The following is a 22052-nucleotide window of genomic DNA, read 5'->3' as shown; positions in this document are numbered from 1 at the left end:
TCTGGAAGTGCTGAGAACCGACCCAAATGGATTAGGCTAACAAATTAGAATAAAAATTTAAAAAGTCAAGATAAGCAGTCAGATCAATGGAAATCACGGAATCTTCAGAGTTGGAAGGGACCTCTAGAGATCATCTAGTCCAACTCCCCTGCTAAAGCAGGATTTCCTAGAGCACATTACTCAGGACTGCATCCAGGCGGGTCTTGAAAGTCTCCAGAGAAGGGCACTCCACAACCTCCCTGGGCATCCTGTGCCAGTGCTCTGTCACCCTAACCATAAAGAAGTTTTTCCTTGTATTTGAACAGAACTTCCTATGTTCCAACTTTTACCCATTGCCCCTCGTCCTGTCACTGGGAACCATTGAAAAAACGCTGGCTCCATCCTCCTTCAACCCACCCTTCAGATACTTGTATGCCATAATAAGGTCTCCTCTCAGCCTTCTCTTCTCCAGGATAAAGAGTCCCAGCTCTCTCAGCCTTTCCTCATATGAGAGATGCTCCAATCCCTCAATCATCTTAGTTGCCCTTCGCTGGCTTTGCTCCAGTGGTTCCCTGCCCCTCTTGAACTGGGGAGCCCAAAACAGGACACAGTATTCCAGTTGTGGCCTCACCAGTGCAGAGTAGAGGAGGAGAATGACCTCCCTCGACCTACTGGCCACAAAAGGAGAAACAAAAGAATATATTCTTATGCACCTATTAGAACTATACTGGCTAAAAATGCAGACAACATTATTTCAGGATTGAAGCTCTTAATTATCTCCGTATAATTTTGCTTAAGGAACTTGTAGAAAACATATAAAAAAATCAATACAAACTATAGATACATAAGAAAGTTTCTCTGCAATAGTTGTCCCGGCAACTTTCTGAGTGTAGAACAGATCTAACTGAGAAATGAAATATCTTCTTTAATAGTTTGATGCCTTTAGTAAAAGATAAATTTTCCCCTTACCTTCAGTTTATTTTTCAACCTTAATTTTCCACCTAAGTTTGAAGTTTGTAAATGCTTGAATTCTTACCTTTGCATATTGGAGGTGGGTGGCTCCACTGCCTATTAGCCTGACACTGTGCTTTTGTTGGTCCTTGCATAACATATCCAGTATTACATGAGAATGTCACAACGTCATTGAAGTTGAAACCGTTTCCACTTGTTCTTCCATAAATAGGACTACCAGGGTGACCACAGCTAACAGCTAGCATAACACAAAACAAAGAAACAGAAAACAAACGCAGCATTGTGTTATCATTTTACATGATTTATCATATAATAGATTATCATTATAATAGATTATGATTATAATCATTATATAATAGTACTTTAAAGTTTTGATATTATAAGATAGTGAGTACTTTCCACAAAAAAATCACATTCCTCTGAACTGAATAAGAACTGAGATGTAATTTAGTAAATGTTAAATAACTTAATTAAATATTTAAATAAACTGAATAGAATTCGACATGTAGTAATAAAGGCAAATGAAGAAAACATTTCTGAAGAATCAGAGGAAAAGTGAGCACTTGATTTTCATTGCATATAGTCTGAAATTGAAAAAAAATATTCAGTACACTAGTTTCTCAGGATTTATTTCTTAAAGATATGTCAATATTGACTCATTCGGTTTTATCTTTGAGGCTAAAATACTTAGTGAACTTATAAATTTATGACGGGATATAGGAAACATTATGGGGTCTGTGAAAATTTTCTTGTATTTATACAAAAACTGGCTACAGAAGGTAAAGTTCCTTTTCTGTGCCCACAAAGACCAGATGCAAAAATAGTAGGGTAAAATAAATGACAGTTTAATTTTCCCATAATAATTAAAAAAATTTATAAATATTTCCCTTTGTTTTAACAAACTCTGGTAGTTGATAAACAGAATGGTAGTCAGCAATTTAAAACAAACAAACAAAAAACCCCCCCACAGAATAAGCTGATTACCTCTCAAATTTATATCTCTTTAGAAACTTCATAATTTTTCTAAATTAATCTTGTTAGGTCTGGCATGTTCTTTTTCTCTGTGTGGAATAGACTCATCATGATAACTCTAAAATAAACCCATTCTTATAACATAAATGAAATAAAATTTTAGCTACATTAAAGAAGTGAAAATGGTCCCTAAAAATTAATATGGTATACAGACAAGTCACAGTGTAGTGTATTCTAGGAATGAATTCTGTATGTTCTAATAATATCTCTAAGTAAGTTATTTTAATTAAATATATTCTCTTTATGTTACTGGCATCAGAAATGTTTACATAAGGAACTGTACTTTTTCCTGAAAAGAGGAATTGGAGTCCTACACTAAACTGTTAAGATTTGTAAAACTTTCAGGCAAAGATACTCATTCAGCCCACAGAGATGTTTGTTAATGCGTATATAATAACAGTAAAAAATTTTCTTGTGAAAACAGAACTACAAAATTTGTATACAATTTTTATTAGTACCCATGCATATACAGTAGCAGTAGACAACAATAGTAATACATCTGCCCACTGTATAAGCAAGAGGAATGGTGAATTCAAAAGTGAAAAGGTCAGAATCACTAAATTTAAACACATAATCTCAAAAATGCAATTAAAACATCTAAAGTTAAATAAATAAAGAAATGAGAGACTATTTTTCTACATTTTATTTGAATGTTTGGTCTCAAGTGGAGCTGTTCCTAAACATCTATCAAAAAATTAGAGCTAGCTGCTGTTTATAGCAGCCTTTTGCAAGTCTAAGCTTTTTCCCTAGTCTGGATTCAAACAAGCAGCTTCCATTTGATTAGAGGAAGAAAATACGTCCATTTTCTCTGCTGTTAGCATAGCCTTTTTTTTTTTTTTTTTTTTTTTCAGTTCTAACATTAATATTAAAATTTTAATTTAGAAATTCTTAACTGTTTAATTTTATCACCTTAACAGTTACCTATAAAGAAATATGTTGCTCTTAAATGTAATATGAAGAAGTAATGATCTATTACTAGATCATAAAGTGGAAACAAAATTAAGAAATATAATTATTATAGTAGTGTTATGTATATCCAGTTATATGTAAAGCAAACAGTGAGCAATAAGTGTAATGAATTAACAATTAACTATGTGTATTATGATTAATCATTCAGATAGTTTCTTCTACAAAAATGTAGCTATAAAAATAGAATATTTGGAGAAGAGTAATCCATTTTCAATACACTGATATTACTGAACCTGAATTATTGATACATAGCTGTAATTTGCTTTAGAATCCTTGGAGAACTCTCAAATTTTCCCAAATGGAATACAGTATTTTCTGTTATTACATAAATGTATTTCATGTGATATATTGACACACTTATCACACACAAGGAATCTCATTGAAAAAATACAAAATTCATGCAAAAAACCCTGAAAACTTAAATCAGAAAAAAAAAGTGTTGAAGCAAAAATTTTAATCATCAGTCCTGACAGTGTAATTCAAGAGTATCTACTTATCTAACAACTGCAGTCAAATTAAATGTATATTAAATATTTCCAAAAGCCACTAAGGGAAATAAAACCATTTTCAAATTTGAGTACCTGGGTGCCTAAGCCCTATCACTTTTTGAAGAAGCTTCATATACATATATAAATAACAAGTATTTAGTAGCCAAAAGATGCAATAATCCAGTGGAAATTTTAAGTGACAACATTAAACTTCACCTGACAGATGAATAACAGCTTTTAGGTGGCCACATACATTTGAGGATCTCCTTTAAACCTTTCTTTTTGAAATAAGAATGCTAAGCTGCAAAGTCACTCCTCATCCTGTCTGACATACATAGACATTCCTGTAACATAAATCAATATGTGTTGCCATGCTTACTTACGCACACAGGATGGAAGCTGACCAGACCAGTTGTGATCCTGTTGACATATTCGTACAGAAGAACCAATCAACCGAAAACCAGGACTGCACTGGTAGACAACTGTGTCTCTATATCCATAATTTTCTCCAATTACTTGACCATTGACTATAAGATCTGGAATACCACAGTGACCAGCTAGATTTTTCAAAGTAAATAAATAAATAAAAAAAAATCAGTAAATATGCCAGAGAAATTTTAAATATAACTACTACATTAAAACAAAGATATGCTGAACATCTTTCATTTTTTTTATTGACCTGATTTAAAGGTTTATTTTTCTTAACTTAGGGGAAACTGCAGTATTGCATTTGTATAGGAAGGACTGCACACATATAAAGAGGCAGCATAGCAAAGAGATTAAATGTCATATATGTTATCAAATTTCTTTTAAAAAAATATGAGTAACTCCTTTTTATTAAAACCTGTAAAATCCTATATTCGGATAAATACATATAATATACATATTATAAATATCAATCCATTATAAATATCAGTTCATGTAGATATTCTAGCCTTATTACAATGGGAACAAAATAACTTGGACAATTTATTGCTGGAATCTGACCCTTGGGATTGTCTTCCATTCTTTCTCTCCTATTGATCCCAGAGGAATCCCAAAGAGATTAATATATTTGGGCTAAAGGTAGTCAGTGCAACTACATCCAAATGTTCTGCAACCAAAAAACTTTCTATGTCTTGACCTAATCTTCTACCTTGTATTCTCAAAATAGGAGAAATATTTTATTAACATTATGAAAGTCACAAACAGACATTTAAGCTAGAGAAAGGCAGGGAAAAAGAATGAACCATGTGTCATTTGTTACTATTTTACTTGATGAACTCTGGAAAATGGGCGCTGTGATTCAGCAAATAATGTGGTAATGGAAAGTCCTCTGAGAATGGTTGGCCTCATGGAGACTGTGACACATGGCAGAGAACTCACTGCAAAAACAAGTAAGGCAAGCAAGAAAAACAAGCACTGTTTCAGCTAGTGCTTCAGTGAAAAAGGGGAAAATTACCAGCCACCCAAATTCCTCTGCTCTTCTTTTCTCTTCTACTTTCCTCAAAAAAACCCAAAACAACCAAACATAAACAAACCCTCAAAACATGGGGCTGCTAATAAGAAAGGATGTTTAGAAGCTATACAGTATGGATTATGTTTTCCTTTGAACTTTTAAATGTTTATAATACTCTGATGTAACTTTCAGTATTTTGCCTCATTCTTTCAGGGCTAGAAAATTCCTATAAAAAATATTGCAAATCTGAGATTTTCTTATAAGTTGGTACTGGCAACTTAAGTCTTGTACAGTATTTCATCATATGAATCATGATAAAACCATCAGAAATTAAAATATAGATAGTAGGTGACCTTTCACACGGGTTAAATCAATGAGTGCAATTTGACTTCTGTATAAGGAACAGAAGTCCAAATCTGGTACTGTTCAAGGGTATTTTCCCCTCTTTTTGTCCCATGCCCATTTCTCTCAGTGTTATGTAAGGGCCAGGCATACTTGAAATTTGTTTTATGTTTTCTGGGATAAGATGGCATAATACATGTTTATAAAATTTTTGACATAGTACTTATTGATTCTCCAGGAAAGTGATAATCTGTTCAATACTTAGCAGACTTGAACAGGCCACAAAGGGCCCAAGTTCCCTATCCTATCACATTTGTGATGATAAACAGGACTAATTGGATGAGGAGTAAAAATTGAGCTGGAAAATATCAGTTTCTATCAGAAGTGCAACCGGACAGTTTGCTGTGTTTCAGACCAATGTCCAAAAAAATAATTTTCTAATTGCACTTAATTACAATATTTGGCCAGGTTCTTAATTAGGTGTTGCTTTGTGGCAGTAGACTAGAAGCAGTATACATCACCAGAAAGGTCAAGCTCTGCTTCCTGTGCAGAGGGAATAAAACTGAAGTAATTCACCACATCAGGTGACTGAGACCACACTGCAGTTTCTGCAAATGTACGTGGACATTACTAAAACCACGCAACTGTAGCAGGTGAAAAAATCATTGTAAATCACCCGTAAGTCTTGCATTAATGTTTTGGTCTAGCTTGAGAAAATTTAAAATCATTTAACATTGCCATCCTCTCAGCCTACTTCCTCTTATTGTCATAAACCTCCCAGACCTTTTCTTTGACTACTTATTTTGATTTTTGAATTTATTTTTTTCTTTCTTCTTTTCTTTTAACTTTCTTTGACATCTTCTGTTGACAAGGGGAGAGCAGTGGATGTTGTTTACCTGGACTTTAGCAAAGCATTTGACAGTGTTTTCCACAGCCTTTTCCTGGGCAAACTGGCAAGTCGGGTGGTCTGTGAGATGGGTAGGGAATTGGCTAACCCACCACACTCAGAGGGTGGTGATCAACGTTTGTTACTCAGGCTGGCAGCCTGCCACAAGTGGGGTCCCACAAGTGGTACAGGACCCCGTGCTGTTCAGTGTCTTCATAAATGATCTGGATGACAAGATTGAGAGCACCCTCACACATATTCTGATAGCACCAAACTGGGTGGTGAGGTGAACATGTCAAAAGTGAGAGCTATCTTACAGAGAAACCTGCACAGGTTAGAAGAATGTGCCAGCAAGAAGTGTGTGAAGTTTAACTAAGACAAGTGCAAGGTCCTCCACCTGGGAAGGAATAACAGAAGAGCGTAATACAGGCTAGGATCTGTGTAGCTGGGTAGCAACTTTGCTGAAAGGGAACTTGGAGCATATAATTACGGAACTATTTAGTTTGGAAAAGACCTTGAAGATCATTGAGTCCAACCATTAACCTATCACTGTGAAGTCCATCGCTAAACCATGTCCCTAAGCACCGCTTCTACGCACTTTTTAAATACCTCCACTTTACTTCTACCTCCAGAAGTGGCTCAACCACTTCTCTGGGCAGCCTGTTCCAATGCTTGATGACCCTTTCAGTGGAGAAATTTTTCCTAATATCTAATTTAAACCTCCCCTGGTGCAATGTGAGGCCATTCCCTCTCATCCTATCGCTTGCAACTTGCAAAAAGAGACTCACACCCACCTGGCTACAACCTCCTTTCAGGCAGTTGTGGAGAGCAATAAACTCAGCCTCCTTTTCTCCAGACTAAACAACCCATTTCTTCAGCCACTCCTGTTAAGACTTGTGCTCTAAAGCCTTCGGGCAGCTTTGCTGCCGTTCTTTAAACATGCTCCAGCACCTCAATGTCTTCCTTGTAGTGAGAGGGCTCAAAACTGAGCACAGTATTTGAGGTGTGGCCTCACCAGTGCTGAGTACAGAGGGACAATCACTTCCCTAGTCCTGCTGGCCACCCTATTTCTGGTCCTGGTGGGCAACAGGCTGAACATGAGTCAACAGTGCACTGCCGCAGCAACAAAGGCAAATCAGATCCCGGGATGCACATGCAGGGGCAAAGATAGAGATGCGACCACCCCACTCTGTTCAGCACTTGTCAGGCTGCACCTGGAGTACTGTGTCCATTTTTGTCCCCACCACTGAAGAGAGAAGGAGACAGACTGGACAGGGTCCAAAGGAGGGTCATGAAGATAATCAGAGGGCTGGAGAACCTGCCCTATGAGGAAAGGCTGAAGGTGTTATTCAGTGAAGATGAGAAAGCTCAGGGCAGACCTCATCATAGTATTCCAGCACAAAGAGAATGGAGGCTCTCTTTTCACAAGGAGTCACACAGAGAGGACAAGGGTCAATGGGTACAAGTTGCACTTAGAGAGGTTTAATCTCGACATAAGAAAGAAATTATTTTTTTTTTACAGTAAGAACAAACATTCACTGGAACAACCTCCCCAGGGAGGTGGTAGAGTCCCCATCACTGGAAGTTTTCAAGATGTGACTGGACAGGGTGCTAGATGATTCTGTCTCAACTCCCTTTGCCATGAAAGGTTGGACCAGATGATCTTTCAAGGTCCCTTCCAACTTGGGCTGTTCTATGATTCTACTGCTTCAAATCCCTCTGTCTTGATTATCTCCTCCCACTCTGTATAACTGTTAAATCTTTGCACCACTGAGAATATTGCATGACTAATTGTGAACTAGTCACTATTAGTACATAAGTGTTTGTTTGTTTTCTTTTTTAAATAGTAGATCCTACTCCTATCCCTGTGTAAGGTTTCTAAACTGAAAAGTAAAGAAATCTAAATGTATGAAGAATATTATAAAATTGTAGTTCTATCATAACAGAATTCTAAATCAATTTATTGTGGCAGTGTAAAGGAATTAGATAAAATTTTAAAACAGGATATACCAGACTTTTGACATATTTTTCATCTCAAATTTAAAAGCAAATAAAAATCATGTGGGATCTGCAAGATTTGTCTCTGGTTTTCACTCTGCTTTCCAGGGGAAGCGTTGTCTGAGAGACATAAAATAAATTCAAAACAAATACCACCCTCTTCCCCCCAAACTATGGGTTCAGCTCTACTTGTTTCATTTTCAAAATACCATCTGTCATGTAGGTGCATGTGGTAAGCAGTTCAGTATGTTTGCTATTGAAAGTGTGTGCAATGGTTTACATAGTTCCTGTTAAGAGAAGCTTTGAGAACGTTACTGAAATTTCCACTAATTTATGCAGCTGAATAAATTTCCTAAGTTACAATAAAGTCAGAGACTGAGTAAAATTTTCCAGAAGTTTTTTTTTTCTTTGTTTTGTTTTGGTCTTTTTCCTCACTCTGTTTCACATATCCACAGAGCTGGTCTCCCTCAGAGGAAATAAAAACCTTTCCCTTTGTGTAGTTGCTATCACTACTTCTCCAATACCAAGAAAAAAAAGAAGAGGAAGAAAAAAACCCAACTCAAAAACCAACAAAAAACCCACCACCATCCACACCCATATCTGGAAGAGTAATTACTTAATTTTTCTGCTATTATATTCTGCTTTTCTTGTATTTCTTCTAAATGCAAGTTGTTTATTAATTTTTATCATGACTATTAGTTGAATTCTTCCCTTTTGTCATTTTTCTCTTAAGATACCCATGAAGAAAAGAATTCCAAAATGTTCATCTTACATTAAGGACACGTTTATATTCATTACTGCATATCCTGGGAGTTTTTATGATCAATTCTGCTGTTAATTGTTTTTCAGAACTTCCATTTTAAATTCTTATTTTAAGGGATTTATGACAAACAGAGCTATTTATTTCCCATTATTAACACTCTGAATTTTTTTAAGTGCCATTCAGTAGCCTTTTATGCTTTTGTTTGCGTACAATGTGTTTGCATCTATATAAATAGGTGCATATATATATATATAATAGGGAATTTGGAGTTTTGGAGTAGTTTTTTTTTTGATTGTGCAAAGCTTTCAAAGCTTTCAGATTACTGCTGATTCTTTGGTAGTCTGAGAAAAACAAATACTGCACACGTATAATTTTCAGAGAAACTGCTTTTGTTTCTGAACGAGATATACTTATTGTGCAATGGCATCAAAGATCAAGTCTATTCCTTCATTTTATCTCACAGCAGTATCCCTAAAGCCTTTTTCCACTCATTTGCATTATGTATATATCATCTACCATATAATTGATGTCAGTTTTGTCACACTGGTATAAACAAGGAGTAACATATGACTTCACTACTGTAAAAAATAGTGTAAGACCATAAAGGAACATAATTTTAAATCTGTTCTCATTTGAGAAATATGTCATACTTACCTCAATTGAATCATTATGGAAGAGAAACAGTTTAGTTATGAAATTTGGTATAATGAAACTGAATAAAATGATAAAAACAATTGTAATAACTAGCCTTCATTGGATATAGCCATAAGGTGCGGCTGTCTTTTGCAATTAGATAGGTAAATTAGTCCTCCTAAATACAATCCAGATACAAAACTGCTCAGGAGCTAAGCTCTGCAGGTGGAGTGTTTTCACTGGGGACTGAATGGAAATACTGCAAACTGGATATCATCTTGAGAGAATTCTCTGTAAATACAAACAAAATCTGCCAGAAAAACTGTGGCAGAAAACTGAAAACAGATGCAAAAAAATAAGGATGTAGAAAGCAAAGGACTTCTGAGAAAAAAATAAATGTACTGCTGGGAAAACAAAGGTTCAAATACTGAGCAACAATGCTGTCTCCTGTTGTGGTTATTTATTTATTTATTTGTCTTGTTTGCCAGGAAATTTATTTTGCAAATGGATAAGAAAGCATTTAAGAAATACTGATTCTATTATCAATTTACCCTCTTGTTTAAACAGCCAAGAAGTCATTCAGTATTTACTTATCACGGATAAAAAACGCAATAGTACTATTATTATCTAATTGAATATCACTTTTTTATTCCTGAAGTAATATTCTGATTCTATGACCAATTACAAACAAATATACAACTGTTGTAGTCACCTTGGAAGGCTATTGAAAACAAAAAAATGAAAAACAACCATATCAAATTTGTGGGAAATTGTGAATCCAACACAGACAGACATTAAAAGTGAAGGTTTTACTGAGTAGCAGATTTGAGGGGGGAAATAAACACCATAACATTCTCAATTTCCAGTCTAGTAAAGCTTGAGAAGAATAACTACATGAAATACTATTAAGAAATAAAATTAGTCAAAAAATAGGAATGAAGGTTATTAATAACACGTGAACACCAAATAAATTACCTAACTTGACATTAAATCCAGCTCTAGCAGTGAAGAATGATCATAAAAACTTAGTGGCAGAAACTTAGAAATCACAGCTGTAAATAAGATTTCTGTTCTGCAGGTTACTTTCTGAGATGCAAGAGTAAGAATAAATGAATACAGAATCTTTACATTAAATGGAAAAAATGTGCCTATGCTTATTTTAGCTGTCAGTAACGTCAAACATGAACATAGTAGAGAAAGAAATCTACGTATCAATATACTACTGAAAAAAAGAGACTTAGGTTCTTATACAATAAAGTTAATTAATCAGTCAAGATGACCTCAGCTGAGGGAATAATTATTTGCTGGAATTTCTTTCTTGTCTACAGGGCTTGCATTTCTTATAAGGATATATTTTTTTTACATCATTCTGTAGGCAAACAACATCTGTAAGAAATCACAGTATTGAAACAATACTGGCACAGCCCCTAGACAAAACCGGGTTTGGGGTCTTTCTCTTGCTAGTTTCAGAAGATCCTCACCTTGCCAGCTGTTCAAGCTGTACTAAAACTGTTCAGGATGAACAGTAACGTTCTTTTAAATCTTTTTTAATCCATGGGCCATAGAGGGAAGTTTTCTGCTGAATTCCTTGAAATGGCTGAATAATTCTTTAAAGATGAAACATCATATACCTCATTTGAAAGTCTAGTTGTTGTTATTATGCAGTAGTATTGAAGAACAAAGAGAACCATGTGGCTAACTCTAGATATATTAATTCAGTATCACTGGAGATACACATTCCCACCATGAGTTTAAAAAAATATGTTTAATAACAGTGAAGAAGTTAGTTGCTTATATGTTTTTTCAAAAGTTTTAAGGATGAAAATAGTGGCAGAAAACCTACACTTCAGAGGATACATAGCCACAGAAACCTTTCAGTGACTGAAAGTTGGTTGGGAAAATACAAATACTAAGGTTCCTTAGTCCTTACCTGACAGAAATTTAAAGGTACAGTCACTCCTATGTATACAGACCTTCCACTCAAAAAAAAAAAAAAAGAATTGAAAGATAACTTTCCAGCTCTACTTCTCTACCTTGCCTTTCCAAACACATAAATTGCATATAATGTAAATATATATATATTTCAGTTCCTGATTTACTTGATCCACAATATGCATAAATTTAATATCTTTTCATACCTTCTAAATTGATTATCTGACCTCCCCACTGGGGCCTTCATTCACTAATGTACACACATCTTATAAACTCATCTTATGAAAATAATCTTTTAATCCCTTATCATGTTATCTTTCAGTTATAAATCAATTGGATGTGCTAAATCTTTACCTGTTGCACAGACTTCTCCACAGCACTGAGTAATTCATAGAATCATAGAATGGTTTAGGTTGGAAGGGACCTTAAAGATCACCTAGTTCCAACCCCCCTGCTATGGTCAGGGACACCTCCCACTGGACCAGGTTGCTCAAAGCCCCATCCAACCTGGCCTTGAACACTTCCAGGGATGGGGCATCTACAACTTGTCTGGGGAACCTGTGCCAGTGTCTTACCACCCTCATAGTAAAGAATTTCTTCCTAATGTCTAATCTAAATCCACCCTCTTTCAGTTTAAAACTGCTACCCCTCATTCTATCACTACATGCCCTTGTAAAAAGTTCCTCTCTACCTTTCCTGTAGGCCCTTTTAAGTACTGGAAGGATGCTATAAGGTCTCCCCAGAGCCTTCTCTTCTCCAGGCTGAACAATCCCAGCCCTCTCAGCCTGTCTTCATAGGAGAGGACTTCTAGCCCTCTCATCATCTTCATGGCCCTCCTTTGGACTGCCTCCAGCAGATTTGTGTCCTTCTTATATTGGGAGCTCCAGAACTGGATGTAGTACTCCAGGTGGAGTCTCACACCAGTGGAAAAGAAAGGCAGAAACACCTCCCTCAACCTGCTGGCCACGATTCTTTTGATGCCACCCAGGATGTAGTTGGCTTTCTGGGCCACAAGCGTTTATTGCCAGCTCATGTTGAGTTTCTCATCCACTAACACCCCCAAGTCCTTCCCCTCAGGCCTGTTCTCAATCCATTCTCTGCCCATCCTGTATTTGTGCTTGGGATTGCCCCGGCCCATATGCAGGACCTGGCACTTGGCATTGTTGAACTGCATGAGGTTGGCTTGGGCCCACCTCTCCAGCCTGTCCAGGTCTCTCTGGATGCCATCCCTTCCTTCCACCGAGTTGACCACTCCACATAGCTTGGTGTCATCGGCAAACTTGCTGAGGGTGAACTCCATCCCACTGTCCATGTCGCCAACAAAGACGTTAAACAGTACCAGTCCCAATATTGACTCTGGAGGAACACCACCATCACTGCCGACCACTTAGACATCGAGCCATTGACCGCAATTCTTTGAGTGCAACCATCCAGCCAGTTCCTTATTCACCGAGTGGTCCATCCATCAAATCTACATCTCTCCAATTTAGAATCACAGAATCTTAGAATTGTCCAGGTTGGAAGTGATCTCTAAGATCATAAGGTCCAACAATCAACCTGATACTGCCAAAACCACCACTGAACCATGTCCCTGAGGACCACATCTATCTGTCTTTTAAACACCTCCAGGGATGGTGACTCACCAGTTCCCTGGGCAGCCAGTTCCAATGCTTAACAACCCTTTCCGTGAAGAACTTTTTCCTAATATCCATCCTAAACATATCCTGGAGTAACTGTGATAGATTGCCACAACATTACTCTAACTCAATTAGCTTATTTCTACTACTTGTCTGTCTTTATTGGAAACTCCTCTAGTATTAGTCATGTATTAGAAACACAACTCCATGGTTTGGAGCTGTGTCAACTAAATCAACTTTATCGATCAAGTAAACTACATTCTTCATTTCTTTAATTTAATTCATATGGATACTTAGCATTTTACAAAGTTGTGTTTAGTTCTCCACATGAATTAAATATAACACTATTTAATAACATCAAGATTAATAACAAAATATGAGATCTTATAGACCTTTAAAAATCTAATCATGTTTCATTGTATATCTTGATTTTAGGTTTAATACTAACTTGGAGAACTGAATATTCCAGCAATTGTTGATTCATCCTAGGGCACGTGTAGGAAAGGACAGCAATGGATGTTGGTAAAGAAGGAAGACAATATCAACAAATCTGTTTTATCAATATGTTTAAATGTCAAAAGGTATTAAGCAAGAAGAAGGAATTAAGAAATGAAGGTGAAGTGTCATTCATCTGAGTTGAATAAGATGGATTCACAACTTTAAAGAAGTGTGTAAAGCTGGAGTAAGCTCACCAATCAACACAGAAGAAAAGTTTGCATAAGATATCTTTCCTCTAAGGAGTTTGACAATTCATTGAAAAGAATATCTTTGTTTCCCAGTTTTCACGTGGTTTTCATTGATGTGTCTAAACATCTTCTAAAATTACCTTCAGTCGTGCAACTAACACAACTGATAGAAACTCATTAAAATTAGATATCCTCCCAAAGAGAAGTATGAAACTTTGTACATTACATGAACAATGACTAAGGTCCTAGAAAGAAAGCAGAATGTTTTGGAATAGTCTAAGAAAACAGCTGCTGCTTTTACGTATAAGAAATATCTATGGGTTTCCTCTTGGCAATCTACAGAAAAAAAAAAAGAAAAAAAAAAAAGTAGTCCTCAAATTGATCTGCAAATCATGATGTTGTAAAAGCAATGATCTTCTGATAGTAGTTCTCCTTTGAGTTGGTAAAACATTTGAAAATAGTGCTAATGTAGAAGGGGAAGGAAAAGTCAGTGTTAGAGAAACCTTAGGAAAGTTGTGAAATTTTATTCATCATTCATATATAGTTTAAAAACCCAAAAGTACTATGGAGTCAATCAAATAAACCCTATATATTTTTGCTCTGGGAAATGTTCAGTTTAATAAATAGCCAATTAGCCAAATTAAAACAAATAAATAAAAAACCCTCAAAACTTTTTTATTGTTATGAAAATACGTGTTTTAATTATCATTGTTACTTATGTCAGTAAATTAAAGCAAATAAAAATAATTTCCTAAATAAATAGAATAATGTAAATAAGCTACGTTTTCATATAAACAAAAACAGAACAATTATTTTTTTCATCAAATATTTAAATATTTTTCCCTGAGGAAAATATATAACAAAATACACAGATTTGTCAATCTCTTTTTTATAAATAGGATATTCAGTAGAAATCTATTCTATGTTTCTCAATGTTTCTTCAGCATTTATTACAAAGAATTCCCCCCCGAAACTGATTCAATGTTTTCAGTACAGAAAGAGATCAACAACAACAAAAAGTGAGAGGCAAGCTGTAATCTTGGAGACACAACAGTCATGTTTTTTATCTTTGACTGTTACTTTATTTTAAAAGACTGAAGTGATTTTTCATATTTTTTCACCATAAAATCTTGTGAAATATTTATTTGTTTTTAAGGCTTCCACAACAGAATTACTTCAGGAGCCCTATGTTGTTTTGTTTTGTTTATTTTTTTCAATTTCAACATTGTTTCTTCTCACCAGCTATGGAGTGAGAAGAATAATCACCCAGAACTCCATTTTCCGCTACATTCAGTGAAGGATCAAACCAAGATCATTACATTAAGATGATTACTCACACAGTCCTACATCAACAAAACAATTTGAGTAGGACTTTTGAAAAAATAACTTGTATTTTTAAGCAAAGTACTTAGGAAAGGGTATTATCCTATCCTGTAGGATTTTATTGATGTCATCTAAGTGTCCCTTTAAGGTCATCTTCAATGTTTAAAGTAGAAACACACTGGTAGCCACTTGAGCCCAAGCATAACTACATTTTTCAGCAAATAACAGTCAAAAAGCCCTAAGTTAAATGACTAAAAAAAAAAGGTTTGCAGCTGCAAGAGAAAAGTTTTAGAAGTAGAGAATGAAACTTAAGGCTTTTTCTTACTATTTTTCAGTGATTGAAAAGAGACTCCAGAATGTATTAATAAGTTGGATAAAACTGTGTTGCTTGGATCGTTACACTACTGCTCTGTAGATCTTCCTGCTGTGTCTTATCTCCTTTTTCCCGAGTTCTACCATTTTTTTTTTTATTTCTTCCTTTTTCTCAACCTTCCGACAATATTTTCTTTCTCAACCCTCTCAAACAAATTTCTGACTTCTGATTTGTCTTTAGCGGAATCCAGTCTTCTATCTTAAGTCTCAAATGGCATAGCAAAGAAACAAGAGTTGAATGAAATTAATGTAATCTTTCCAGAAAGTTCATTCCTGCACAGTGATTTAGCACAGCAAGCAAGGTTGCTGCAAGAGCAACTACAGTAGCCATTATACTCTCCCTTTTGTAAATTTGCTCTGTCATAAGTTTTTCTTTCTTTTTCTTTTTTTTTTTTTTTTTTTTTTGCATTTTATTTAACTGTAACAAGCTATAAAATGTTGGGGTTTTTTTGTATGCTATATATGATGTATATTAAATTCTCTTTCTGGAAATACAACTGTTATTTCTTTCTTCAAAAATTTGCCATCATTAAAGCTTTGAAGACATCCATTTGAAGATTTACTGTAGTCCTATTAGTCTGATACAAAAAGTATCTTTTAGATTACTTTTTTCCCCTCTAGTCATATAGTTGTTTTAACACATTTTCTTAACTGTTTGTTGTTACTGGCCATAATAGCATATGAACTTAAGAATAATTACTCTCTTCTGAGAAGTAAAAAAAAAGGTTTTTTTCATCTAAAAATTTATTACTTCAGGGTCTTCTTTTAAGTTTCAGGTAAAGATTATGCAACCTATTACTATTATTAAGCTTATGTTATATTTTTATTTCTACATACAAATGTAGAAGAAATTAAATTCATTCTGTGTTGAACTTCACTTGGCATAAAGTTATTTTGGCAAAATTCTTCAACACAAGTATTTTTCCAAGGTGCTATTCACAAATAGTAGACAATCTGGCTGCTTTTAGATTAATATTTCTCTGGTGAAAATTTTTACATTTCTCCAAATTTCAATACCTGAACCTTTGCAGATGTATCGGTAAAAAGAAAAAAAAAACAACACACACACAACAAAACAAGACTCAGAACATTTTGATTACACACACACAGTGGTGCCCCACAATTTTTAGATTTAAAACAGTCTGTCTTCCCATTTCTGACAACTTAAAAGAAAAAGAAAATCAAACATGAATATCTTTTCTTTCTCCCCCTCCTCTGTTAAATGGTTTTCAGTGTAAAAGTGAAACACAAACAAAGCCTGTCTGTTCCCCTCAGCTAAATGTCAGGAAACATTCCAGCTTCAGATTTTTTTGATTGATAAGCAACATTTTTGCTTATTCATGAGTCATTCAAATTAAACTTAAGTGAAGATTTGCACCAAATAATGCTTACTACAGAAGGAAAATTATTTGGGATGGAGAGTAGTCTAAAATTGTAAATGGCAATCTGCACAAAGTGATATTGCAACAAACTCCTATATTTAATATATAAACTAGTTCAGAGTCTTCTGAGTCTCAGTTTATGTATATTCTTTTATATTCTCATGCCCCTACAAATAACAAGGTACAATACAACCTTGATATTGCATTCTAAAATCAGAACACTATCATAGCTTTGATTTCAACTGAAACTAAAATGTTAATTACATATAGAGTTCAAATCAATGTCTCTACAGTTAACACAGTAACCCAGATCAAAGTACACATGGTAATGAACTAAAAAAAAGCCCTGAAATTGTTTCACTGAGATCACTTGTTCATTTTATTCATAAACTATTTAGGAACTGGTGTCTGAGTATTTAACATAAGCAAAGATGCCTAAATATGTTCAACTAAAGGGTGTAAAATTCCATGAATAGTGTCCAGATAGTGATTTTCTCTCAGAAATAAGACTGCAGTGCTCCTGTCCAAATTTCCACAAAGATTTTTTTCTGTATCTTTTTTGAGTGTGCAGGTTAATTCTATAGCATAACCACTGAGTTCGGCTCTACTATGCAAATATTTTCCAGAGGATATATATTAAAGCTGACACATCTGGAATCAATCAGTCTTTCTGGTTATGTACAGGTCTATGTTAGAGATATGCAGCAATCCAGTGACACAGGTTTTGCATGTGGGGAAGATATTGAAAAAGGTAGTCAATCTGTGGGAAGCTAACCATAGCTATGACTTGATAAGAGAAACAACTCAGCCACACACATTTTTAAAATGCAAAACTCTCTTCAATGTCTGTGCTAACAGAAAGAGACAGGCTGATTTGCTTTGCTTACTTTTGTCTGCTAGAGAGAATGAAAATAGGTAAGCCATGACAGGAGTATCCATACCTAAACATCTGGTCTCAATTCCGCTCCAGAGTCCAGAAGACAGACATTCCCTTACGGCAGAGCCAACTAGCATGTATCCTGAGTCACAAGTAAATATAGCTGTAGATCCGTATGTGATTTGAGTTCCAATCTTATTCCCATTTGGAGGTGTAGGAAGTTCTCCGCAAGAAATAACTTTATGGCAAAACCAAACCAAAACAAAAATGTACAGCTAAGTATCACAAACACACATACAATAATATGTATCAACCAGTAATACTTATCAACCAGTCAACCAGAAAATTTCACAGCTTGAAATGTTTTGCTCTGTAGAAACAATAGATGAAAAACTTTGCATACAAAGACTATTACTTCCACAGAAATAATACTTAAGAAAGAGGCAGGGGGAAAAGCAATTAAAATTGTCTTTGTAAAGTTAAATAAAACACTGTTCAGAACATTATTAATTTTTATTTAATTACTTTGATTTTATTAATGACTTTTTCTTAATATTGGAATATCATAATTGTTACCATTTAAAAAATTATCTTTATGTTTTTTTGGAAAGATGTCATTTTTATCTTTTAGTTCATAATGAAATGCTTGCCCTAGCATTCACACAATGTGTTGTTATAATTAGTGAACGATGTGCATGGAATTCCTTGCTATTAATTTACAATTCAAAGCATCTTTTCATTCAAAATCATAATTTTTCTTTAATAGCTTTATTTTTCATAATTAGTGAAAAGAACTTTACTATATGTCCTGGTTTGAGATCATGGATGGATTGTATTTGTAAATAATAGCCTTTAAGATACCCAGGAATTCCAGCCAGGAAACATCTTTCTAATTAAATGATTTCAATATTTAATCAGTTAATTTCTAATTCAGGTTAATAAAATATTTTTATCTGAAGTCTGTACAGCAGATGCAGATACGACATGTACTCACTTTGACAGTAAGGCCGCTCATTTCTCCAACTCCAGGTACCATTAGCAAGACACTCGATAGATGCTGGTCCCAAACCATAATACCCCGGATCACAGCTGAAAACTACTTTTGTTTTATATTCATAATGTGAACCATTCACTATTCTCCATCTTCCATGTTCCAGAGTAAAAGAATTGATGCTTGGACATGTAACAACTTCCAGAATAACAAAACACATAGTTATTTGTGGGTTAGTACAGGCAAATTAGGAAAATCTGCACCATTATTGATTGAGAAATGTATTTTAAACTCAAAGACATAATGTTTGAAGAGTAAGGCTGTATTTGAAATTGTCTGTGGATAGCAGGTATGAGTTCTCTCACTTAATTAATAATGATCAATGGCCCAGACAGAGCAGTAACTGTGTATGCAGAGCTATGTAATTGGTGTAGATAGAGTCTATAGCATGGTCAAATTCACTGTAGATTGATAGTCATGTAACTCCTGTGACATTTTACATCAGAATCTTTAGTAAAATGTTAGCTACGTTTCAATATAGGAATTATTCTTCTACACAAATAATTCTGTGAGATCTTAAAGACCCATTTGGAGAGGCTGCACATTGGCAACAGATAAAAAAATATCCATATCCAAGAAGGCTTTTCAGCAGCTACACATTTTTATCTCATGTCCTACTTCTATGTGCTCTTCCTCCCAAAACCAAACAAAAATATTCTACAACCCTAATCTGGTAGAAAAAGTTTAGCAAGCATAACATTTTTTTTCCATGATCAAAAGGCACAGAAGATCTTTGCTGGATACTATTTTCTTTCTCTCCATTTGGATTGGTTCTTTAGATAGAGGAAAAGGCATGAGGGAATAAGAAAGAAAACAAAAAAGGAAAAAGAGAAAATTCTTGAAAATTATTCTAGGTTATGTTTTCTCTCCTTTCCAAAATTCATTGGGTGACATAATCCAAATCTTAATGTGCATCAGACACTGACATTTCTGTGTCAGTCTTATGATCACATGGTTTTTCATACCCTATTTATAACTGTGATGGTATCCACTTCTCTTTGGAACTGAACATGCATTTTCTCCTCAGTGATCTTTCCCCAAGTTTAGATGGTGTAGGATTATAATGATGGGCTGAATATAAATAATAAGCAGCAATTTCAAACAAGTATCCCGGAGTACTAGAGACTTTGCAATTCTGGATAGTAAACAGGTTTTGTTAACAATATGTGAACTGTGCAGCTCTCACTGAAGAGATGACTTTTGCATAAACTTCTGCAACCATTAACAGCAAACTAATTATCAGTTTGAATGTATTCTATAATCTCTAGTGTATTTCTTCTGCTGTCACAGAATCTTTCAATATATGTCTCGGACATACACATTTCAAATATGGATTTCACAATAATTTAATAACAGCAATTACTCATAGATTAAAGTAACCTGAAGCTGAAAGTTTAAGAAATGTGGAGATTTGCACCTTGGATAAATAAAAAAAAAAATGTACAGCTAGGTTCTTACTCACTGGAGAGTTTTTACATGTTACTTACCTACACAGCGAGGTGTTTTGTTGTGATTGCTCCAGGTACCATCCGGCTGGCAGACTGCAGTAGTGAGTTCCTTGGCTGATAGTCTATATCCATCATTGCAAAAATAAGTAACACGGGTGCCAACTAAGTAATCTGTAGTTAGTATCCCACCATTTAATGGAGCTTTAGGAATTCCACAAGATATTGCTGAGTAAATAGAAAGGCATAGTTATTTTATATAAGTATAGCGCTATAAGCTTCTGTTCATTTCAAAGGGTTTATGCATTGTAACATTAACAGTCTTAAATTCATAAAAATGACTTTTTAACTCATTACTGTGTGTCTTAAGTCTACAAATAAATCCCTTCAAAATTTTAGGGAATTAAATCTCAGGAAGTTTTTGCTTTTTGATGGAGGAGGTTAAAAATAAGGACAACAGTTCATAACTCTGCAGCTATCCATTCAAAATGTAGGAGATAATCAAAGAAGAAGCAATAGAGAATATCTGGAAAAAATATGATCATCATGGTTGAATGATTAAAGCACCGGTCTGAGACATTAGGAATCTAGTTTGCACTTTGGGTTTCTTCCATCAGATGTACTGTGTGACCTCCATCAAAGCACTAAAATTAACTTTCAACATTCTATTTTTCCTCCAGCAAAGCAGAAAGAAAATACCCTTTTGAAAGTGTTGAAAATTGGCAAATGAAAGTGTAAGCGGCTTTTTTTTTTTTAATTATTCAGCAGAAAGTAAGTATCAAGAAGCAATCTGACTCTAAATAATGCTCTATTATAGGAACAAAATCAAAACTAAATGTTTTTCACATTTTAACACCATACATATAATGTAAGTCAAATAAAACAAAAAAGAAAAGAGGGCTTAGGCACTTAACTCTTAAGTACTTTACTTTGAAGTGGAATCTTGAATCCTGAGAGACCACCTATTCTGCCTACACAGAGATTTGAAAAGTTAAGCCTCTCAGACTATGTATAAATCCTCGATAAAAGAAGCATAATCTTTTTTTGCCCCCATTGTGAGCTGATCTCATGTAAGAGAGAACTGCTTCATAAGCAATATAACAAAAGTGTAGCACTGTACCAAAGCTAATAATCACAGCTGAGACACAGGTAAAGCACTAATGCTATCACAACTTGCAGAACAGAGGTGATAGGATCAATGTTAAAATATGCTTCAATTGCCATAAAAATAAACTGTATATGGCATGCCAATTTTTAAAAAAGGGATACACTGTACTGAAAAGATCACAGAAAACTATTATTAATTTGCTAATCACCTCATCTGGGCAACCATAAAAAACAGATATCTTATGGCTATCACAGTATCTGCTGGTAACTAGAGATAAACACACATTTAGGAGAAGTTAAGAAAACAGTGACTAGGAGACAGTGAAGGCCCCAAGAGAGTGATTGAATTCCATTTTCCAGAGGGTATGAAGACGTGATCCCAGAGTGATAAAAAATGACAAGTTAACTAAACCAGAAGGTCCATCTTCCACTTCTTACTAAACATCTGACAAAGACATACTATTTCACCTGATATCTCCAAAGAAAGAAACCGAGCCTCCGTAACACTAAAATGAAAACATATGACCATGTTTGTGTTTATTATATCTCAAACTCCTCAGTAGTCTGGGCTGCAGCAGCACACATTAGGCAGATCTATTCATGCAAAGAAGAGGATAACCGAAAGCTGGTATAACCAAGGTATAATTAAATGACTGTTTACTGCATAACTAGCCAAGCTAACCTCTTCCTTCAAAACCACGTTAATGATAAAAAGAAGTTTCAGTCAATAATAGAATTGC

The 22052-nt window shown here is 34.9% G+C and overlaps 1 protein-coding gene across 2 annotated transcripts in view; it reads right to left on the bottom strand.

Annotated features, from left to right (window-relative positions):
• The window catches only part of CSMD3 (CUB and Sushi multiple domains 3), a 715473-nt gene that overhangs the window by 56531 nt on the left and 636890 nt on the right, over positions 1-22052 (bottom strand). Inside the window, exons 51-55 of one of the 2 annotated variants that reach the window (XM_009890359.1) lie at positions 20248-20433; positions 18704-18898; positions 17774-17947; positions 3824-3997; positions 1016-1189 (exon numbers count right to left, since the gene is read on the bottom strand). In XM_009890359.1, the coding sequence (XP_009888661.1) occupies positions 1016-1189; positions 3824-3997; positions 17774-17947; positions 18704-18898; positions 20248-20433 (903 nt within the window). The remainder of the gene's footprint in view (positions 1-1015; positions 1190-3823; positions 3998-17773; positions 17948-18703; positions 18899-20247; positions 20434-22052) is intronic. The other variant, XM_009890360.1, reaches the window with a different exon arrangement.

This window comes from Charadrius vociferus, unplaced genomic scaffold (assembly GCF_000708025.1).
Source record: "Charadrius vociferus isolate BGI_N301 unplaced genomic scaffold, ASM70802v2 scaffold168, whole genome shotgun sequence".
In the NCBI taxonomy this organism is placed as follows: domain Eukaryota; kingdom Metazoa; phylum Chordata; class Aves; order Charadriiformes; family Charadriidae; genus Charadrius; species Charadrius vociferus.
This window is presented reverse-complemented; position numbering and strand designations above follow the sequence as displayed.